The sequence below is a fragment of the Giraffa tippelskirchi genome, chromosome 8 (genome assembly GCF_054371585.1).
Source record: "Giraffa tippelskirchi isolate mGirTip1 chromosome 8, T2T-mGirTip1v1.2.pri, whole genome shotgun sequence".
Taxonomy (NCBI): Eukaryota; Metazoa; Chordata; class Mammalia; order Artiodactyla; family Giraffidae; genus Giraffa; species Giraffa tippelskirchi.
The window spans coordinates 145,153,371-145,170,084 of record NC_137282.1 but is presented as its reverse complement, the minus strand read 5'-3'; the positions used below and the strand labels follow the sequence as shown (position 1 = coordinate 145,170,084).

The window sequence follows — 16,714 nt, the reverse complement described above, 5'->3', positions numbered from 1 at the left end:
GCAATTTCCTCACTTACTAATGCAAATGCTTATCCCTTCTGGCAACATCCCCACGTACACAGCCAGAAATAACATTTTACCAGTTACCTGGTAGTCCTTAGCCCAATCAAGCTGACACGTGAAATCAACCATCACAAGAACTAAATCATCACTGACCATACTAGAGCATCAGAAAGTAACATCTAAAAATTAATTCAAGAAATAGAAACATAAATTGTTCCTCTTGAGAAATACCTAGATAAATACCAGATAAAGCAACAAAGTATTTGAAGAGGCTATTTCTAGGGAATGAGGACATGTAGGGTGAGACTAGTGCTATTCTTATAAGCTCTTCATACTATTTGTTTTTTAAAAAAAGCTTTGTATGGATGACTTTGACAGAATAGAAACTATTTTTTTTTTTTTTTTTAATGCTAGTGGTTACTTCAGTAAAATGCAGTTGGAGGTCAAGTAAGACAAGGGTGAGAGTAATCATTGGCTCTGACTAGTTTATAATATCGGGAAATTTGAAAGGCGTGTGACAAAAAGCAGGATGGGGAGGGGAGAAGCCCTTATATTTTGGCATTCAGTTTGCTCTTATACAGAGCACATCACATTTTTCAGCTCAAGTGGTTTCATGTCTAAGAGGAAAGAGTTTATGCTTCTCGTCTCCAGAATAGCAGGAAATTGCTCATAGCAGCCCTACATCACAAAGGCACTCCACAAACAATGGGAATCATGAAAGGTGGAGGCATCTAGAACCTCTGTTCACTGATGGAGCCTGGAAAATTCAGAATCCTGCCACTGATTGTCCAGTGCTGTTGGTTTCTGTCGAAAGGACTCAGATATTATCCAACCAGAACCTTGGCTGCCATATAATAGCCTGCGTTCTACGTACCATTTGCTATCTGTTTCCTGGCTCCTTTCTTTCAGTCTAGCTCTCTTAGGTGAAAATAAAAGTTCTTCCCCCTCCCCTCTTCCCAAATTATTATTAGATATTTTGACAATGCAGAGCAAGGGAGAGAAGTCTAATCAGAATGAATTAAGGAAACTCATTATCAGTGATATTTGTGAAAGTTAAGCACAAACGAGATCTGAAAATGAGGCAGGTACATCTCAAACTAGGAAAGCCAAGGACTGATTGGTGTGGTTTAAGCTGCAAATTCTACTTCAGTCTATATCCTGATAAGAGGTCAGAGAGTATGAACTCAAAGAGCTCAGTTTAGGAGGGGAAGAGAGACTTGGAAACAAAAGACAAAAATAAATGTATGTGCATCTCAGAAGAGGCTTCAGGTCACATTCGTGCCAGCAAACAGGGACCAGGAAGTTGTCCATGTCACAGGATAAACTTGGCCCATCTTCCTGGAGAGTCGATTTCAGTTAGAGAGGGTAAAGTCTAGTCAGAGCTACATTTCTTTTGAAATTTCACATGTAACGCAGTAAAATGTTTTAATTTACCTTAAACATTATAGATAAGACTGAAGACTTCAGAAGTGTTTCTCATGTGAGCTGGACAGCGCTGGGAGACTAGGGAGAAGAGGTCAAAGAGAAAGGAAGCAGGAAGGCCACTAGATCTGACAGCATTTTCTTGACCTGATTAAGTGTTTGAATTGGATGCTGGGGTCACTATGGAGACAGGCAGACATTTTTAAGCAAAAAGTGACAAGATCAGATTTGTATTTGAGAAAAGTCATTCTCCTGGCACTTGGGCATATCCACTGAAGCAATTATCTTTTTCTTTTCTCTTTTTTGAGCAGTTCTCTTTTGTTGGTCTTGATCACAATCCCAATTAAAAGGCAAAGAACAAATGAGTGGTGAAGGGTTTTTGCCACAAATATAACACAGAGCTGATGTTTTCAATTTTTAAAATTTTCACACATATTGACTTAAAAAAAAAAAACAGCAGAATTTGTCTAGGAAAAAAAAGGCAATTATTTGAAAAGTTCACTTCCAGAATATATTAAAATATATAAATATGAAAAATGACCGTCCAATGCATGATACAGGGCGCTCGGGGCTGGTGCACCAGGATGACCCGGAGGGATGGGATGGGGAGGGAGGTGGGAGGGGGGTTCTGGAAGGGGAAAACATGTACACCCATGGTGGATTCATGTCAATGTATGGCAAAACAAATACAATATTGTAAAGTTAAAAAATAGATAAATAAACAAATTTAAAAAAAAAGAAAAATGACCAACCTCACTATCATATAAATGCATAATAAAGTAATAATTTGGTCAATTTCACCCAGCCCATTAGTGATGATGAGAAAGAACAGTCCTCAGTGCTGGCAGGAGTTAGGTGAGAAGGACATTTCCACTGATGGTATAATAGGATTGACATTTCAGGAAGAAACTTTGACAATATGTTCATACCCTTTGGCCTAATGACAGTATTTCTGGGAATTCAGCAGAAAGCGTATCAAGAAGTTATCAAAGATGTGGAGAAAGACTTGTGTATAAACTGCACTATTTATAATAGGCAAAAAACCCAAGATGTACCACAATCTTGGGAATTATAGGAACCTTCAATATGATATAGTGTAGATATTAACAGTGTTCCAAATTACATAAAAGCATTAGTCACTCAGTCATGTCTGACTCTTTGTGACCCAATGAACTGTAGCCTGCCAGGCTCCTCTGTCCATGGCAAGAATACTGGAGTGGGTAACCATTCCCTTTTCCAAGGGATCTTCCCAACCCAGGGAACGAACCCCAATCTCCTGCATTGCAAGCAAATTCTTTATGGTCTGAGCCACCAGGGAAGCCCAAATTATATAAAAGTATATCAAATTATATAAATCATCAGTTCTATCACTGGAGGCTATCATTACTTGCTGATATTATGAGTGATTTCTACCTTTAAAAATATATATCTTTAAAATGTTTCCTATGACAATAAGGGGTTTAACCCAAAACAAGGAGTTGCAGGCCTCATAAATTGCTTTTAGGGAGGTAGCTTTGCAGAGATGCAACTCTAGGCCCTGAAAACTGAATCATACCCATGCATTCTCAGCCTATCTTTAGTTTTCAACTCATATAAATACTAATAGAATAACAACTTCCCCTCTTCTAAGTCCCTATTATATGCTAAGCACTTAACATACTTAATCTCATTTAATCCTTGCACCCCACTCCAAAGAAGGTATTATTAATATTCCCATTTTAGAGATTAAAAAAGTGAGGCTTGGAGATGGCCCAAGGATTTGCATCTTATTTTAGTGTTTTCTTAAATCCTCTTTCTTTTTTTCTCTGTCCCCTTCTGGAAACAGGTTATCAATGCATATCTTAATTTCTAAGCTGAAGACCACAAATCCACAGACCCTTCTCCTCACTGGAAATTTTTTTTCGCCCAAAGTAAATACATCAGGGATGAGGAGGGAGTGTGTTAGGGTGGAAGGATGGGGGGAGGCAGGCTTTCCTGTGAGTACTTCCCCCTTCCTTCTCGTTTAACTTTTGCCAATGGGGCCACAACCAGCTTTCTCATTTGGTAGCAGAAGCTTGTTGGTGCCTTTTCCTCCAACATCAGAGGTCAGTATCTGGGATTATTCTCACCTCCTGAGAGAGCCAGCAGCCAGAGGCATTTTCTCTTTCTTTGGCTCCTTCCTCCCTAGGCCCAGGTGTCAGGATACATTTAATAGGAAGCTTCCTGTGTGCTGTTTTCAGTCTTGCATGAATTCTATGTTCCTTAACAGCACCTGAATACAGGTGCCACAGAACTGGCAAGCCGGCTTTCGGGGATCATAGAAATTCATGTATCTCATTCATATGGAAATTCCATATGGTGAACAGCAGCCATTTATAAGTCTCCTCCTTTCTGATATGTAAAGTAACTGTTACAACCCCCTCTCTAGAAAATAATTCTAACCTCCGGCTTTCTAGATGACTTGTTAGACTTTTGATCCCTGTCTCTGCTAAAAAGGGCTATCTGGTAAGAGTATATATATGCCCACAATATGTTGAATAAATGCCTTTGTTCCACCAGAGCAATGGTCACCGTGTCTTTCCTCATTTCCTCCTTCTCTCTCTCTCTCTCTCTCACTCTCTCCCTCCCTCTCGCTCTCTCCCTCTCTCCGTTTCAGGCTGTTTCCACGGAGCACAGGTGTCCACCGTGTCTACTTATTTGCCCGAGCTTTCAAGACCTCTTCGAGAGGGCGCCCTGAGCCTACGTCCACGGTGCTAGCTCTTTGTCCTAGAGTTATATTGGCATACTGTGTAAACCAGGGACTATCAGCCTCTTTTCTTCCTTCTTTTCTTATCGGTCAACTCGGTACCCCCAAGTTCCGGTCCATTAAAGGACCACAACACCCAGGCCCTCTACTCTTCAAGCCTTTTAGCTCTCTTCAGCTCCCCTTTCTTGTTCCGTCTCTTGCAGCCTTTCTTCTTTCCTGCTCCAGCTTATTTCCCTGGTTCCCATCTCTGCCTCCATTACTGTACCTTTATTATCATTGTTAAAAGCAGATGTAAAATTATTGTGTTTGAAAGAAGAGATTTTTTTTTTTTTGGCACAGTGGTTCCAAGACTTGTCTTTTTATAATATATGAAACCATTAATGGGTACTATGCATTACAATTGCCTTCTCCTAAGACTCTTGGGGGTTTAAGGCCCATTTTGCTGTTCTGTACAGACAAGATTAACTAACCTTAGGGTGGCAAGTGGATGTGTGCTGACGGCACCCGGGACTGAAAGTCTACCCTTTGCAGAAGGTGATGAGGAAGCTTAAGGTGCAAATGATGTTTTCCAAGCTGAAAAGAATTGCTGGGAGGACGCAGGAGCAAGGTGTCTCAACAACCCCTAGTCATTGCCTATTCTTTCATCTCTCCTAGGCTGAAGTTTCCGACAAACTCGAGCCCACCAGCATCTTGCTGCCCAGAAAGGTTGGACATGGCAGTCTTTCCAAACTCCTGCCTCCCAGGGTGTCTGCTCATTTTCATTCTCTGGCTGTCCAAGCTGGATTCTGGTATGTCTGGAAACCATCAGACTTGTTCCCCAAATCCCTTTGAGGCTGGAAGGGGTTGGCAGGCCTAGAGTAGGAGATAAGTAGGAAGAGGGTTTGAGCTGAGTAGAGAGGGAGCAGCGAGTTATCTTTCTGGGTGGAATTTTGTTTCAGTGATGTCCTGCCTTTTCCTCTCAATTATAGGATAATTTCTAGCCTACAAGCTTGAAATTTCTCAGTAATTGTAAGCAATCCCATTTGGCTGTCCTTAGCGACTTCTCCAAGGGCCCAGATGGACTCCCTGGAGCTGTAGTGGGAGAGTGCCCTTTAGTGGGACCCTCCTCTGTATCACTCCTCAACTCCCACCTCCACATTCTGTCCGACCCTCTTGGTGTTTTGGCAGCTCCCTTTGATGTGATCGGACCCCCGGAGCCCATCCTGGCGGTGGTGGGTGAAGATGCAGAGCTACCCTGTCGCCTCTCCCCCAACGTGAGCGCCGAGGGCATGGAGCTGCGCTGGTTCCGGGAGAAGGTCTCGCCCGCTGTGTTCGTGAGCGTCGAAGGGCGAGAGCAGGAGGGAGAGGAGATGGCTGAGTACCAGGGAAGAGTGTCGCTGGTGGAGGACCACATCGCCGAGGGCAGAGTCGCTGTGAGGATACAGGAGGTCAAACCCTCTGATGATGGGGAGTACCGATGCTTTTTCCGGCAGGATGAAAACTACCAAGAAGCCATCATGCATCTGAAGGTGGCTGGTGAGTGGACGGGACTTGACTTTCTCCAGTGACTCCATGCAAGATAATATTTTCCTGTGGCTCTGTTACTTTGGAAACCATCAGACTTGTTTCCCAAATCCCTTTTAGGGTGGAAGGGGTTGGCAGGCCTAGAGTAGGAGATAAGTTGGTTTGAGATAAGTAGGGTTTGAGCTGAGTAGACAGGGAGCAGCAAATGATCTTTCTCGTTGGAACTTTGTTTCCATGATGTCCTGCTTTTTTCTCTCAATTATAGGATAATCATTTGCCCATGTTAATAATTAAATAAATGAAAGATATAATGACTGTATAACATTCTGTTCTATTAGTGCATCATAATTTGCTTGGTCAAAGCCCAGAATTGAGCATTTAAGTTGTGTCTGTTTTTCACCATTTACAGTAAGGCTGTAGTGAGCAACCCCAATGCTTACTTGGTGGATTAGTACCCAAAGACTGATTTCGTGAGACTAGAACATGGTGGCTTGTTAAGGGTCTTGACCTACCTACAAAAGTTTTGGTTTTGTTTCTTTTTTTGCTTCAAGCCAGAATTCAGAGTGAAACTATAAGGAAATGGTAAACACTGGGGAACAAAGTATACTTTGAGGTCTGATTGTCCCACCTGGCACCACGCAAATTTCTTTCCTAGTTATATTTCCTACTGTCAAACTGGGGGAGCACCTGCCGAACAAGATTTTGCAAGAACAAAATTTAAAAAAAAAATCAATATAGGAACTTCACTGGCAGTCCAGTGCTTCCAATGCAGGGGGCATTGGTCAGGGAATTAAGATCCATCATGCCTGGAATATGAGAAACTGCTTTGTCAATTCTAAAAGCATTATATACTTGTAAAATATTACTGTGCAATGTATATTGCTTTTTATGCATATATTCAAGTAAAGATGAAGTTTGAAAAATACGTAGGTGAAATGTGGGTCCCTGTTTCATAACAGGGTGTCCCACATGGTAGTATCATATATAACTCATCTTTCCTTTTTAAGGAAGTGTCTTAAAGATTGGTTATAAAGCCCTAGAGATTTGATAGCATAAAGCTGTCATTGTTACCTTTTATGAGTGATAGACACCTTTGAGAATCTGCTGAAAATGGTGGCCCTTTTCATGAAAGGAATACACATTCTCACATATATACACAACTTGGAATATGACTTTAAGCCAATAGTTGTTTCATCTCTGATAAGGTGTCTTCTTTTATGGATACCTCAGTTCCTTTGTGTAGTAAAACATGGAGATGGGTCCCTCTCATTCCCAGTTCCTCTGGGCTTCTCTTTCTCAAACTATATAGCCCTATGGTTATAAGGCTCCCAGAAGAGTGTCCACTAAAGGAGTAAGGTGCCTTCTTTCTCCATAGCTCTGGGCTCTGATCCTCACATCAGTATGAAAGTTCAAGAGAGTGGAGAGATCCAGCTGGAGTGTACCTCAGTGGGATGGTATCCAGAGCCCCAAGTACAGTGGCGAACTCACAAGGGAGAAGAGTTTCCATCCATGTCAGAGTCCAGGAATCCTGATGAAGAAGGTTTGTTTACTGTGAGAGCTTCAGTGATCATCAGGGACACCTCTACGAAGAATGTGTCCTGCTGTATTTGGAACCTCCTTCTTGGCCAGGAGAAAAAAGGAGAGATTTCCATACCAGGTCAGTAAAACAGGTGCTAGGTTCCTTTTTGACACAGTTTCAGGGCAACATTACATAGGACACCTGCCCAGCTACAACCTCCTGTCATACTTGTCTGTTTTCCTCACCTTAAACTTTCCCTACCTAACTCCTGTCCACTGAGCCCTACTAACTTCACTAGAAATTCTGAAGACATAAGTGTTATACCTAGAATTCATAGACATTCCAGATTTTCCATCTTAGAAAATATACCTTAGATAGGGAAGTTTTCCAGATTTTTTTAGGAGCTATATCTTAGAGAAGCTTTGTCTCTGAGGGGTATGGTCTTCCTGATTCAGAACCTTCTGGATCTAGCTAAATTAGTTCTCTTTCCACCCTTACCTCCCCCTCCTCCTTATCCCATGCTAGAGCTCTGGTTTCCAGAGTCCTCACACTCTACCTCTGGTTCAGCCAGGAACTTTTCCTTATTCTTGGGTCATTGAGTCTCCTTCTGTTGCACACAGAAGTGATATTTCCCCTTCCTTATTTCCCTCATCCCCTTGGCTCCCATCCTGCATTGATGGCTAAGGAGAAATTTTCATGATAACATGAATTGGTCCATTATATTCTTTATCCCACAGGTCCTGTCCCCAAGTGACTCTTCTTCATCTTCATTCCTCTCTTTCTCTGCTCTCTCTTACCTAAGGCCAAAATTTATCTGAAAACCTCAGAGTGGTATTGGAGGGACTCTTTTGCCATGGGAGGAATATGAGAGGTCCAGGTCATCCTCTCTTCCAGCTCTCTTTGGAATCAGGAGAGAAGCTAGATTTGCTCTGAGTTTCTCAACAAATGTCCTTCTTGGGGATTTTGTTCTAGCCTCCTTCTTCCCAAGCCTGACTCCCTGGAAAGTGTCTGTGGCTGTCATCTCAATGGTCCTAGGACTTCTCACAATTGGGTCCTTAGTTTTCACTTGGAGGCTATACAAGGAAAGATCCAGACAGAGAACGAATGAATTCAGCTCTAAAGGTAAGTCATAGAAACCCAGTCTACTTGTCAGGAGTGCTTCCACGTGAGCTTGAATTCAAGTCCTTTAGGATGACTGCCAATGGGAAGATAATTGATTCCAGAATTCTGAAAATCAGAGGGGATTATGAAGCTCCTGAGTTCAGTGGCACCCAATATGAAGAATAACATAGGTTTGGGTATAAGATGAGTCAAAAGCAATTCTAATTGAGATAATAGATCTGATGTTTATTCATTATTAACTTTCAGACTCTATCCTTACTTTTAACTTGGTTTCTCAGTAATGATTAAAGATCTGATACCAAGTGAGTAGGAACTTCCGGCATATTTCTTAGAAAACAAAACAAAATCCTTGTTCTTCATTAGTTGATAATGCCTCAATAATCAGGTAGTCATGAATTAAACACTTTCTCCTTTATATGTTTCTCACACTTGTTTTGTCCCCTCACTCACACCCAGGCTAGAAGGTCATTATGGTATTTCTGTTTGTTTTCCAGAGAAACTCCTGGAAGAGCTCAGTAAGTTCTATGTTCTTGTTCTTTTTTCATCCACAAAGTTGTCTCTCATTATAAAACATGTCAATAACACTCTTTCCCCCTCCCCCACCCTCTCTCACTACAGAATGGAAAAAAGCTACATTGCATGCAGGTCAGTGACTCTGAATATCTTAAGGGCTCTGAGATGCTACCCTGCAGGTATTCAAAGGACTCCAATACTTGGAAATAAAAACCACTAATATATAGAGGGGAAAGATGATGGCAAATGGCCTCAACATTATCCTTGAGGTACATAAAGGACCCTTGGAAGGCAAGGCCCCTCTGACAGGGTCCCATGGGGTACTGAGGACAGTCAGTTGATACATCACCCTATGGCTGTGGATGGAAGAGGGGAATAGAGACAGCTGAGGAGGTCAAGCAGTTCCCTTCCTGAGGAGACCTATCAACTGCTAGAGTAGGGCTCCACTTCTTCAGAGAAGAAAGGGTGATTCTTTCAACCTGTGACATTCACTGATATTCAGACTCAGTTTCTCTCTGCCTCTAGTGGATGTGACTCTGGATCCAGATACCGCCCACCCTCACCTCTTTCTGTATGAAGATTCAAAATCTGTCCGACTGGAAGATTCACGTCAGAAACTTCCTGAGAAACCAGAGAGATTTGACTCCTGGCCTTGTGTGTTGGGTCGTGAGGCCTTCACCTCGGGGAGACATTACTGGGAGGTGGAGGTGGGAGACAGGACGGACTGGGCAATTGGGGTGTGTAGGGAGAATGTGATGAAGAAAGGATTTGACCCCATGACTCCCGAGAATGGGTTCTGGGCTGTGGAGCTGTATGGAAATGGGTACTGGGCTCTCACCCCACTGAGGACCCCTCTCCCCCTGGCTGGACCCCCCCGCCGGGTTGGGGTCTTCCTTGACTATGAATCAGGAGACATCATCTTCTACAACATGACTGATGGATCCCATATCTATACTTTCTCCAAGGCCTCTTTCTTTGGCCCCCTCCGGCCCTTCTTCTGCTTGTGGTCCTGTGGTAAAAAGCCCCTGACTATCTGCCCAATCACTGATGGGCTTGAGGGAGTCACGGTAGTTGCTGATGCCAAGGACATTTCAAAGGAGATCCCACTGTCCCCCATGGGGGAGGACTCTGCCTCCGGGGATATAGAAACCCTCCATTCTAAACTAATCCCTCTCCAGCCCAGCCAAGGTGTGCCTTAAGAAATACTCCAGCTCAGCTCTTTCCCTCTACCCCTCTTCCACCACTCCCAGGGCTTCACCTGCCAGCTTTACTCAGCCCCTGTTTCTTCCTTTTGGGTAGGGATTAATTAATCTTGAGAAGGTGGTGTTGCTGCTGATAGAGTGTGAGAAATAGGCTCTTCCTAATCTGTTTCTGTAACAATAGTCAAGGGGCAGGGAGGTGACTCAGACTGCTTCTTGTGGTCTCCCATCCCAGAGGCCAAATCCTCTAGGAAGGGAATTGCAGTTCGGGGATCAAGATGGAGTTAGGTCGGCATGGGGTTATGACAGAAACATCTTGGTGTCCAGGATAGGGGTATATAGAGGAACAGGTTTTAAGTAAGCAGAAAACCCAAAGGGTTCTGGGAAGGGAAAACCGGTGGCTGAAATCCCCTAAAGGAACTTGGAGGGCACATGATGTTAGAGGAAAATGAGGTGAACTCAGGGTGGTGATGGATCTCTTGACTTGTCCCTAGAGTTTTAGGGCCCGTATCTCAGATTTTCTAAGTCATTCCTACAGGGTGGATCTGAGCAATTGGCAAGGGGAGTAAAGAAGGTTGAGGAGGTCAGATAGAATGAAAGAGGAGAGTATTTTAAACAAAATGCAAAGGGCTCTTTCCAACCTCACTTTGTTGATTCCACAAGTTGCTGGTTTTCTTCTTCCTTTTGATCTAGAATCTGTCCACTTTAGAGGTATTTTCAGGCATCATCTTTCAGTGATATCACCACTTTACTGGCCATTGTCTCATGGCCAATGGCCATGTCTCACCAACATATAGTTTAAAACTGCTCAACCACACCTTTAATTAGCTTTAACCACCATCCACTTCCATACTGAGCCACGAGTCACTCTCTCCCCACACAGCTTTCCTACATGCTGCTTCTCCTCAGGGTCCCCTGAAAGCTGCATCATTGTGCTCAGCACAGCTAGATTGATTGCACTTGTTTGTATTTGCATTTTCCTGTATATGTTTGCCTTGTCCAGGTTCCCACCTTCCATTTCCATTGAGTTTTCCAGGGTCAATGTCGCCCATGGTCTTAACCTAATAAATAAGTCTGTCTGATTGTTGAAAACAGCTTCTGTACCTCCCTTTCTTTATCCAACAAATGGAACTGACACAAAAACAGAGAGAAGAACCCTGCATGGGAATGCAGTGGGTCAAAGCACTGTGGTTCTGTTTATCCAAGACCCATCCCTAGACCTGATGGCAGTAGGCTCACCAGGGCAGGCAGCACAGGGCCTCCTGTCCCAGGAAGGTCCAGCTACTTACAAAAAGGCCACAGTGCCAGTGGCTACCCACCTTTAGCCTCTGGAGGAAATATTTGGTGATGCCTCGTAATTGGAAAAACAAACCAATTTGGGTGATCCTCTTTTCCTTGTCCCTTCCTCAAGGTGTATTCACCCTACCCTACGTTGAACTCCTGAGAGAAGACCACCATTTACCTCTGCTTTCAAAGTATTCATTTATGTTCAAATTGTACTTTTAGAAAGTAAAAGATTTTTTAAAAAGTCCAAACTTCTTTAAAAAATACTTGAGAGTCTTAAGTAGTTGTTTTGCCAGTTTAATGTACAATGTATATCCTGAAATGTATATATAAAATCTCACCCTAAATAAATGGGGCTGCCACAGGAACCCCTCTGTGAGAGTAGAAACAGAAATAGTCACAGGTTTCAATTAGCTCTGCGACTGCCCTCACCTTCCTATTTCCTCATGATCTTCAAGGAAAATGGTTACCAAACAGTGTTGAGCTGGCAATAGATTCTGAACTTATGTGATAAGCCTTGCAGCTCTCTTACCATCTGGCACCAGATACCAGTGCCTGTAATTAACAGTCTTGGTAACTCTGGCTTTATTTTCAAATCTTCCGAAAGAGAAGAAAGGTAGCCTTGCTGATGTTTCGTCAAAACCTGTCTTAATGACCTGAAGCAGAATCAGTGATACTGTGGTTTCAGAAGGTCCAGGAAGGCCTCTTCCACCAGTGCAAATAATTAACTGTAGTATTTCCAAGGCCTGACTTTCTTTTTAAAGCAGAAACTAAAACCTTTCACCCCACAGCTAAAGACCAGCCTAAAAATGCAAATGCTCCTGAAAAATAGTAACAGGACTTCATTTCACACACCAAAAGCCAACTCTGATCATCACATGTTTGAAAGGGTCTGCCTCTCTTTAAAAGAGATTCGGATTTTCACATTAAGAGAAAAACAACTGTGCAACTCCTACCATCACTCATCAACAACAGTTCTTCCGTGTAGTCTCTCTGCATATCCCTATTTATCTGCTCCTTCTGCCTCCAAACAACGCTCAGGTCTCCTCAAATCGCCCTCTGGAAAACTCCGGAGTCAACTCTCAATTATACGCGCCTTTACTCTTGCCTCTCACTTTAAAATTTAAAATGGAAATAGTCTTTTTCCTTAAATACATATGAAAGTTAATTTTAAAAAGTAAAAATGATCCCAAATCTCCTCACTCAGATATAACCAATACCAATATTTTTGTTCATCCTCTCCCTTAAAAAATGAAAAGAATCGGTATTATTTAGTTCAAAGGACTTAAACTAAATACTTTTTGAGGAGTGTTTCAAACTAGTTGAAAAGTCTTGCAGGTACAGCTTTGCTGGACATAAACACAGATGTACGAAAACCTTACGAATTAAGGGAAGATAGAGTGACACTTGTAGAAAGAAAGGAAGAATTAGTCTTAGTTTGATGCCTTCTTTTGAGAGCAGCATAACATCCATTCAGAAAGTCCACAAATCCTCAGGGTCCAGCTAGAAAATTCAGATCAAGAAGCAAGACACTGGGACCCCCTTACATGGGTCTCGAGAAAGGAAAGGAGGGAGGAGTTAATGAGCACCGAGGGCTGGGCCCCAGCAAGCACCAAACTGAATAGCGTAAGACTTTCCAGGAGCAGGTGTCAGTTTAAATAAGGCAATTTCAGTAATGTGGGTGCCATTATATAAACAAGAATTCTGTCGAGAGTGGAGAGAAATTTCCTTTACTCTTGGGTACCCAGTCCAGCGCCGCCCCGCCGGCTGCAGCCTGGAATCGAATCGCGTTCATTCAGAAGACACTGCCCGGCGGCCCCCGCAACCCGGCACTTGAGTCTGCGTTTCCACTCGGGGTCGGCGTCCGGGGCCGTACTTAAACTGATGGTTGCCTTTATTTGATAGAAGATTTTCCGCATCCTCAGAAAAAGGAAAAAAAAAAAAAAAAAAAAGACTATCGTTCATATAGACATTGAAATGAAATTTGAGGGGTGAGGAAACAGAGCGGGTCAGGATGGCCGAGCGGTCTAAGGCGCTGCGTTCAGGTCGCAGTCTCCCCTGGAGGCGTGGGTTCGAATCCCACTCCTGACATTACCCACGTTTTTGAATCGGCCTAAATGTTGTGTGTATCACCAGCTTTTCCCCACGTTTCCCCTGTGGATTAATCTGGTTTTCCTTTTTTCCTAGATAAATTATCCAAAATAAAAAAATTTTAAAATATATAAAAAAAGAGAAATTAGCCAAGTTCTAAAATGAAAGCACTCTGTACCCAGAACACAAGTTAAGATCTAGTCGTTTTAATCTCATCTCCTTTCCCTGTCTCTAGCTGTCTGTCCCTCTCTCTCCTTTACATTCAAGGAGTTGAATAAAAGTTACTCCTTTCACTGATGTCTACAGGGCCATTCTTTTGTTTTATTTATTTATAGATTCCTTTTTAATTACCTTTCTTCAATTTTGTTTCTCATCTCCCACTCCCCCCTTAAGAAATCATTGGAAAGATCATCCTTTTCTTTCTTGCTGTATGTTTTTGTAGAACACATTTTTGGTTTCGGTATATACATTTTTAATTTACATAAATGCCGCTGTGTCATATATCTCATTCTATTTTTACCTTGTCCCTTTTGGCCACAGTTTTTTAGCCGATGTTGTGCATACACCTAGACCACATCTAGAACAATTACTTTCAGTTACTGCGGGAGGCCAGGGTTCGATCCTTGGGTCGGAAGATCCCCTGGAGAGGGAAATGGCAATCCACCCCAGTATTCTTGCCTAGAAAATTCCATGAAGGGAGGAGCCTGACAGGCTACAGTCCACGGGGTGGCAAAGAGTCGGACACGACTGAGCGACTAACACAGAGATCTGCAGTCTGTGTCCTCACCAAAGGATGACTCCCATCTTAGGTCCAAAGTCCTTCCACCACAAATAAGAGTGCCATCGATGAACATCTTCCTATGTATTCCGTTATGAAGCTGTGTAAGACTTTCTTCAGGATCGACCTGCAGGTCATGAGGGTCTGACAGTTTACAAATACCGCGGTTCAGAACAGCACCCAGAACCCAGAACCCAGGCAGACAGATTTAGACACACACAAGTTCATGTTTAGTGACTTGTCCAGAAACATCCCTGAAACTGAAGCTTCTTGATGTCCAGACTGCTATATTTGAATATTAGCGTACAATATTTCTATTTTGAACTCAAAACTTTGGTAGTGAGTATTATTTTTACATAATTTATTGCAATGTCCAAAGAAAAAAAAAACCTCAGATGATTAATTTTCTCCTTGCCATTCCTTTTTAAAAAAGAAACCCAATCTGATAACAGATTAAAAAGGCAGGAGATAGAGTGAGTCTCTTATGATCAAGGATATTTACAATTTTTCTGCTCTCTCTCTCCTCTAAATTCCTCACAGAACTGTCATTAATAAGGCTAGAAAAGAACAAACGAAGTTTCTCTTTATTGCCTAGGTGGCCACATATTGTCCATTTCTGAGCATTTAGAGTCCCCACTTGGGCCCTGGTAGCCTATGAAAAACGAGGAAATGGCAAATAGGCACAACTCCTTTCCTAATGGGAGAAGCACTTGGAGGTGCCCAGAGGGCCTCTAGGTGAATCCATTGCTATTTAGGCTACCTGGGTTCTGCAGCTTATGAGGTATATGAGCTTCCAGGCAAATGACTTTGTATCCCTTGCCTTGGTGTCTTCCTCTTTAAAATGGAGGAAATAATTGAGCCTTATTCTCTAAGTATGCTGTGAGATTGCATGATTTGTTATATATAAAATGCTTGGCAATACTTCTACTGCTAAGTCACGTCAGTCGTGTCCGACTCTGTGCGACCCCATAGACGGCAGCCCACCAGGCTCCTCCGTCCCTGGGATTCTCCAGGCAAGAACACTGGAGTGGGTTGCCATTTCCTTCTCCAATGCATGAAAGTGAAAAGTGAAAGTGAAGTCGCTCAGTCGTGTCCGACTCTTCGAGACCCCATTGGCTGCAGCCTACCAGGCTCCTCCGTCCATGGGGTTTCCCAGGCAAGAGTACTGGAGTGGGGTGCCATTGCCTTCTCCATGGCAAATAATAGAGGCCTGATAAATACCTGGCATAAATGCCTTATAAATCTTTCTTTGACTGTTGTTGTGATTGAGCACCTGCCATCTGCACTGGAGTCTGGAGATCCAGCACTGAATAAGACGGGTACAACTTGAGGAGCAGACATGCTAGCAGCAAAAACACGTATGAAGCAAGTAGATGAGTGGAAGAAATGGGAAATAAAGTCCCTTTTAGCTTTCCGTCCCCACAGAGAACCTCAGCAGCCCAGCTAGAGGCCCCACTCAATCTATAACTTTTATTTTTTTTATTAATTTCTTTATTTTAGTTGGGGGCTAATTACTTTACAATATTGTAGTGGGTTTTGCCATACATCGACATGAATCAGCCATGGGTTTACATGTGTTCCCCATCCTGAACCCCCCTCCCTCAATCTATAACTTTTAAATTCAAGTTCCACCCATACTGCTTTGGTAACGTATGATCTTTTAAAAAGAAAGTATGAAACATTTGAGCTGTATCAGCTGTCAAATCAAGTCCACCTGTGGTTTTCATGATGCCATAAATACTGTGGATGCCTATGGGTCTACGGTCATCTCCAGACAAAGAATTTCAAGATCTGCACACCCTATTCTCTTACTGCTTCCACTTACCCAAACTGAGCATCCTCTTCCTCACCACACACTGTCCCCTTTGCCTGGAGCACCTCTTCTACTTCTCTGTTTGAGAAGGTAACAGGCTGGAAGGCCAGGGGTCTCAGGAGGAGGAAATAGGCTGCAAGTGTCAGATTTTTTTTCTCTTAAAATTCTGTGTTGCCATGACGGCACTGGTTCCACTTGAACTTAACTTTTCTCAAACCTTGAGTTAACCAATGCGTTTTTCTTATGGAAAATGTTTCTCTTAAGCTATGTTAATGAAACTATGTATTTGCTTTGGAATTTGCCTTTCTTTAAAACGGTTCCACCTAAGACTAACTTTTTTTCTTTTCTCAAACCTTGGGCTGATAATAGCTCAACAAACCAGTATTCACATCAATTGTCTTATGGCTGGGGGATGACACATCTCGTGCCATCCTATCTCAAAAATGCATATTGTGGGAGAGGGGCCTGGTGAAACTCCGTCAGCCCTGAGGTGTCTCTCTTATCTGATTAATAGCTTTCTAACAGACCGAAAACATGCGGCTATAGACTAGCAGGGGGGCACTCTTTCTGCCCCCTTCTGATGTCTACGTCAGAAGCTGTCTCTATCTCTTTTATATTTTAATAAAACTTCATTACACAAAAGCTCTGAGCAATCAAGCCTCGTCACTGGCCCCGGATTGAATTCCTCTCCTCCAGAGGCCAAGAATCCCACCGTCTTTCACGGCTCAACAGCAAGCTTTCA

At 42.8% G+C, this 16,714-nt stretch overlaps 1 protein-coding gene, 1 long non-coding RNA gene and 1 other non-coding gene across 3 annotated transcripts; 2 read left to right on the top strand and 1 right to left on the bottom strand.

Annotated features, from left to right (window-relative positions):
• Positions 1 to 4,862: 4,862 nt before the first annotated feature.
• Positions 4,863 to 10,345, top strand: BTN1A1 (butyrophilin subfamily 1 member A1). The gene is made up of 7 exons (XM_081523198.1): positions 4,863 to 4,938; positions 5,318 to 5,665; positions 7,029 to 7,310; positions 8,145 to 8,294; positions 8,789 to 8,809; positions 8,913 to 8,939; positions 9,333 to 10,345. The coding sequence occupies exons 1-7, from the start codon at positions 4,863 to 4,865 to the stop codon at positions 10,004 to 10,006; spliced, it is 1,578 nt and encodes a 525-aa protein (XP_081379324.1). The 3' UTR covers positions 10,007 to 10,345.
• A 1,226-nt stretch (positions 10,346 to 11,571) lies between these two features.
• On the bottom strand, positions 11,572 to 16,109 carry LOC145518529 (uncharacterized). Its single transcript, XR_014062957.1, has 2 exons — positions 15,985 to 16,109; positions 11,572 to 13,210 (listed from the first exon to the last, which is right to left on the bottom strand). It is a non-coding gene; the product is annotated as an uncharacterized LOC145518529 (long non-coding RNA).
• On the top strand, positions 13,299 to 13,381 carry TRNAL-CAG (transfer RNA leucine (anticodon CAG)). The gene has a single exon. It is a non-coding gene; the product is annotated as a tRNA-Leu (tRNA).
• Positions 16,110 to 16,714: the final 605 nt, after the last annotated feature.

Coding starts and splice junctions, on each gene's coding strand:
- BTN1A1 (XM_081523198.1), top strand. CDS start 4,863: ATGGCAGTCTTTCCAAACTCCTGCCTCCCAGGGTGTCTGCTCATTTTC. Junction 4,939..5,317: donor GCTGTCCAAGCTGGATTCTG/GTATGTCTGGAA, acceptor GTGTTTTGGCAG/CTCCCTTTGATGTGATCGGA. Junction 8,295..8,788: donor GAATGAATTCAGCTCTAAAG/GTAAGTCATAGA, acceptor TTTGTTTTCCAG/AGAAACTCCTGGAAGAGCTC.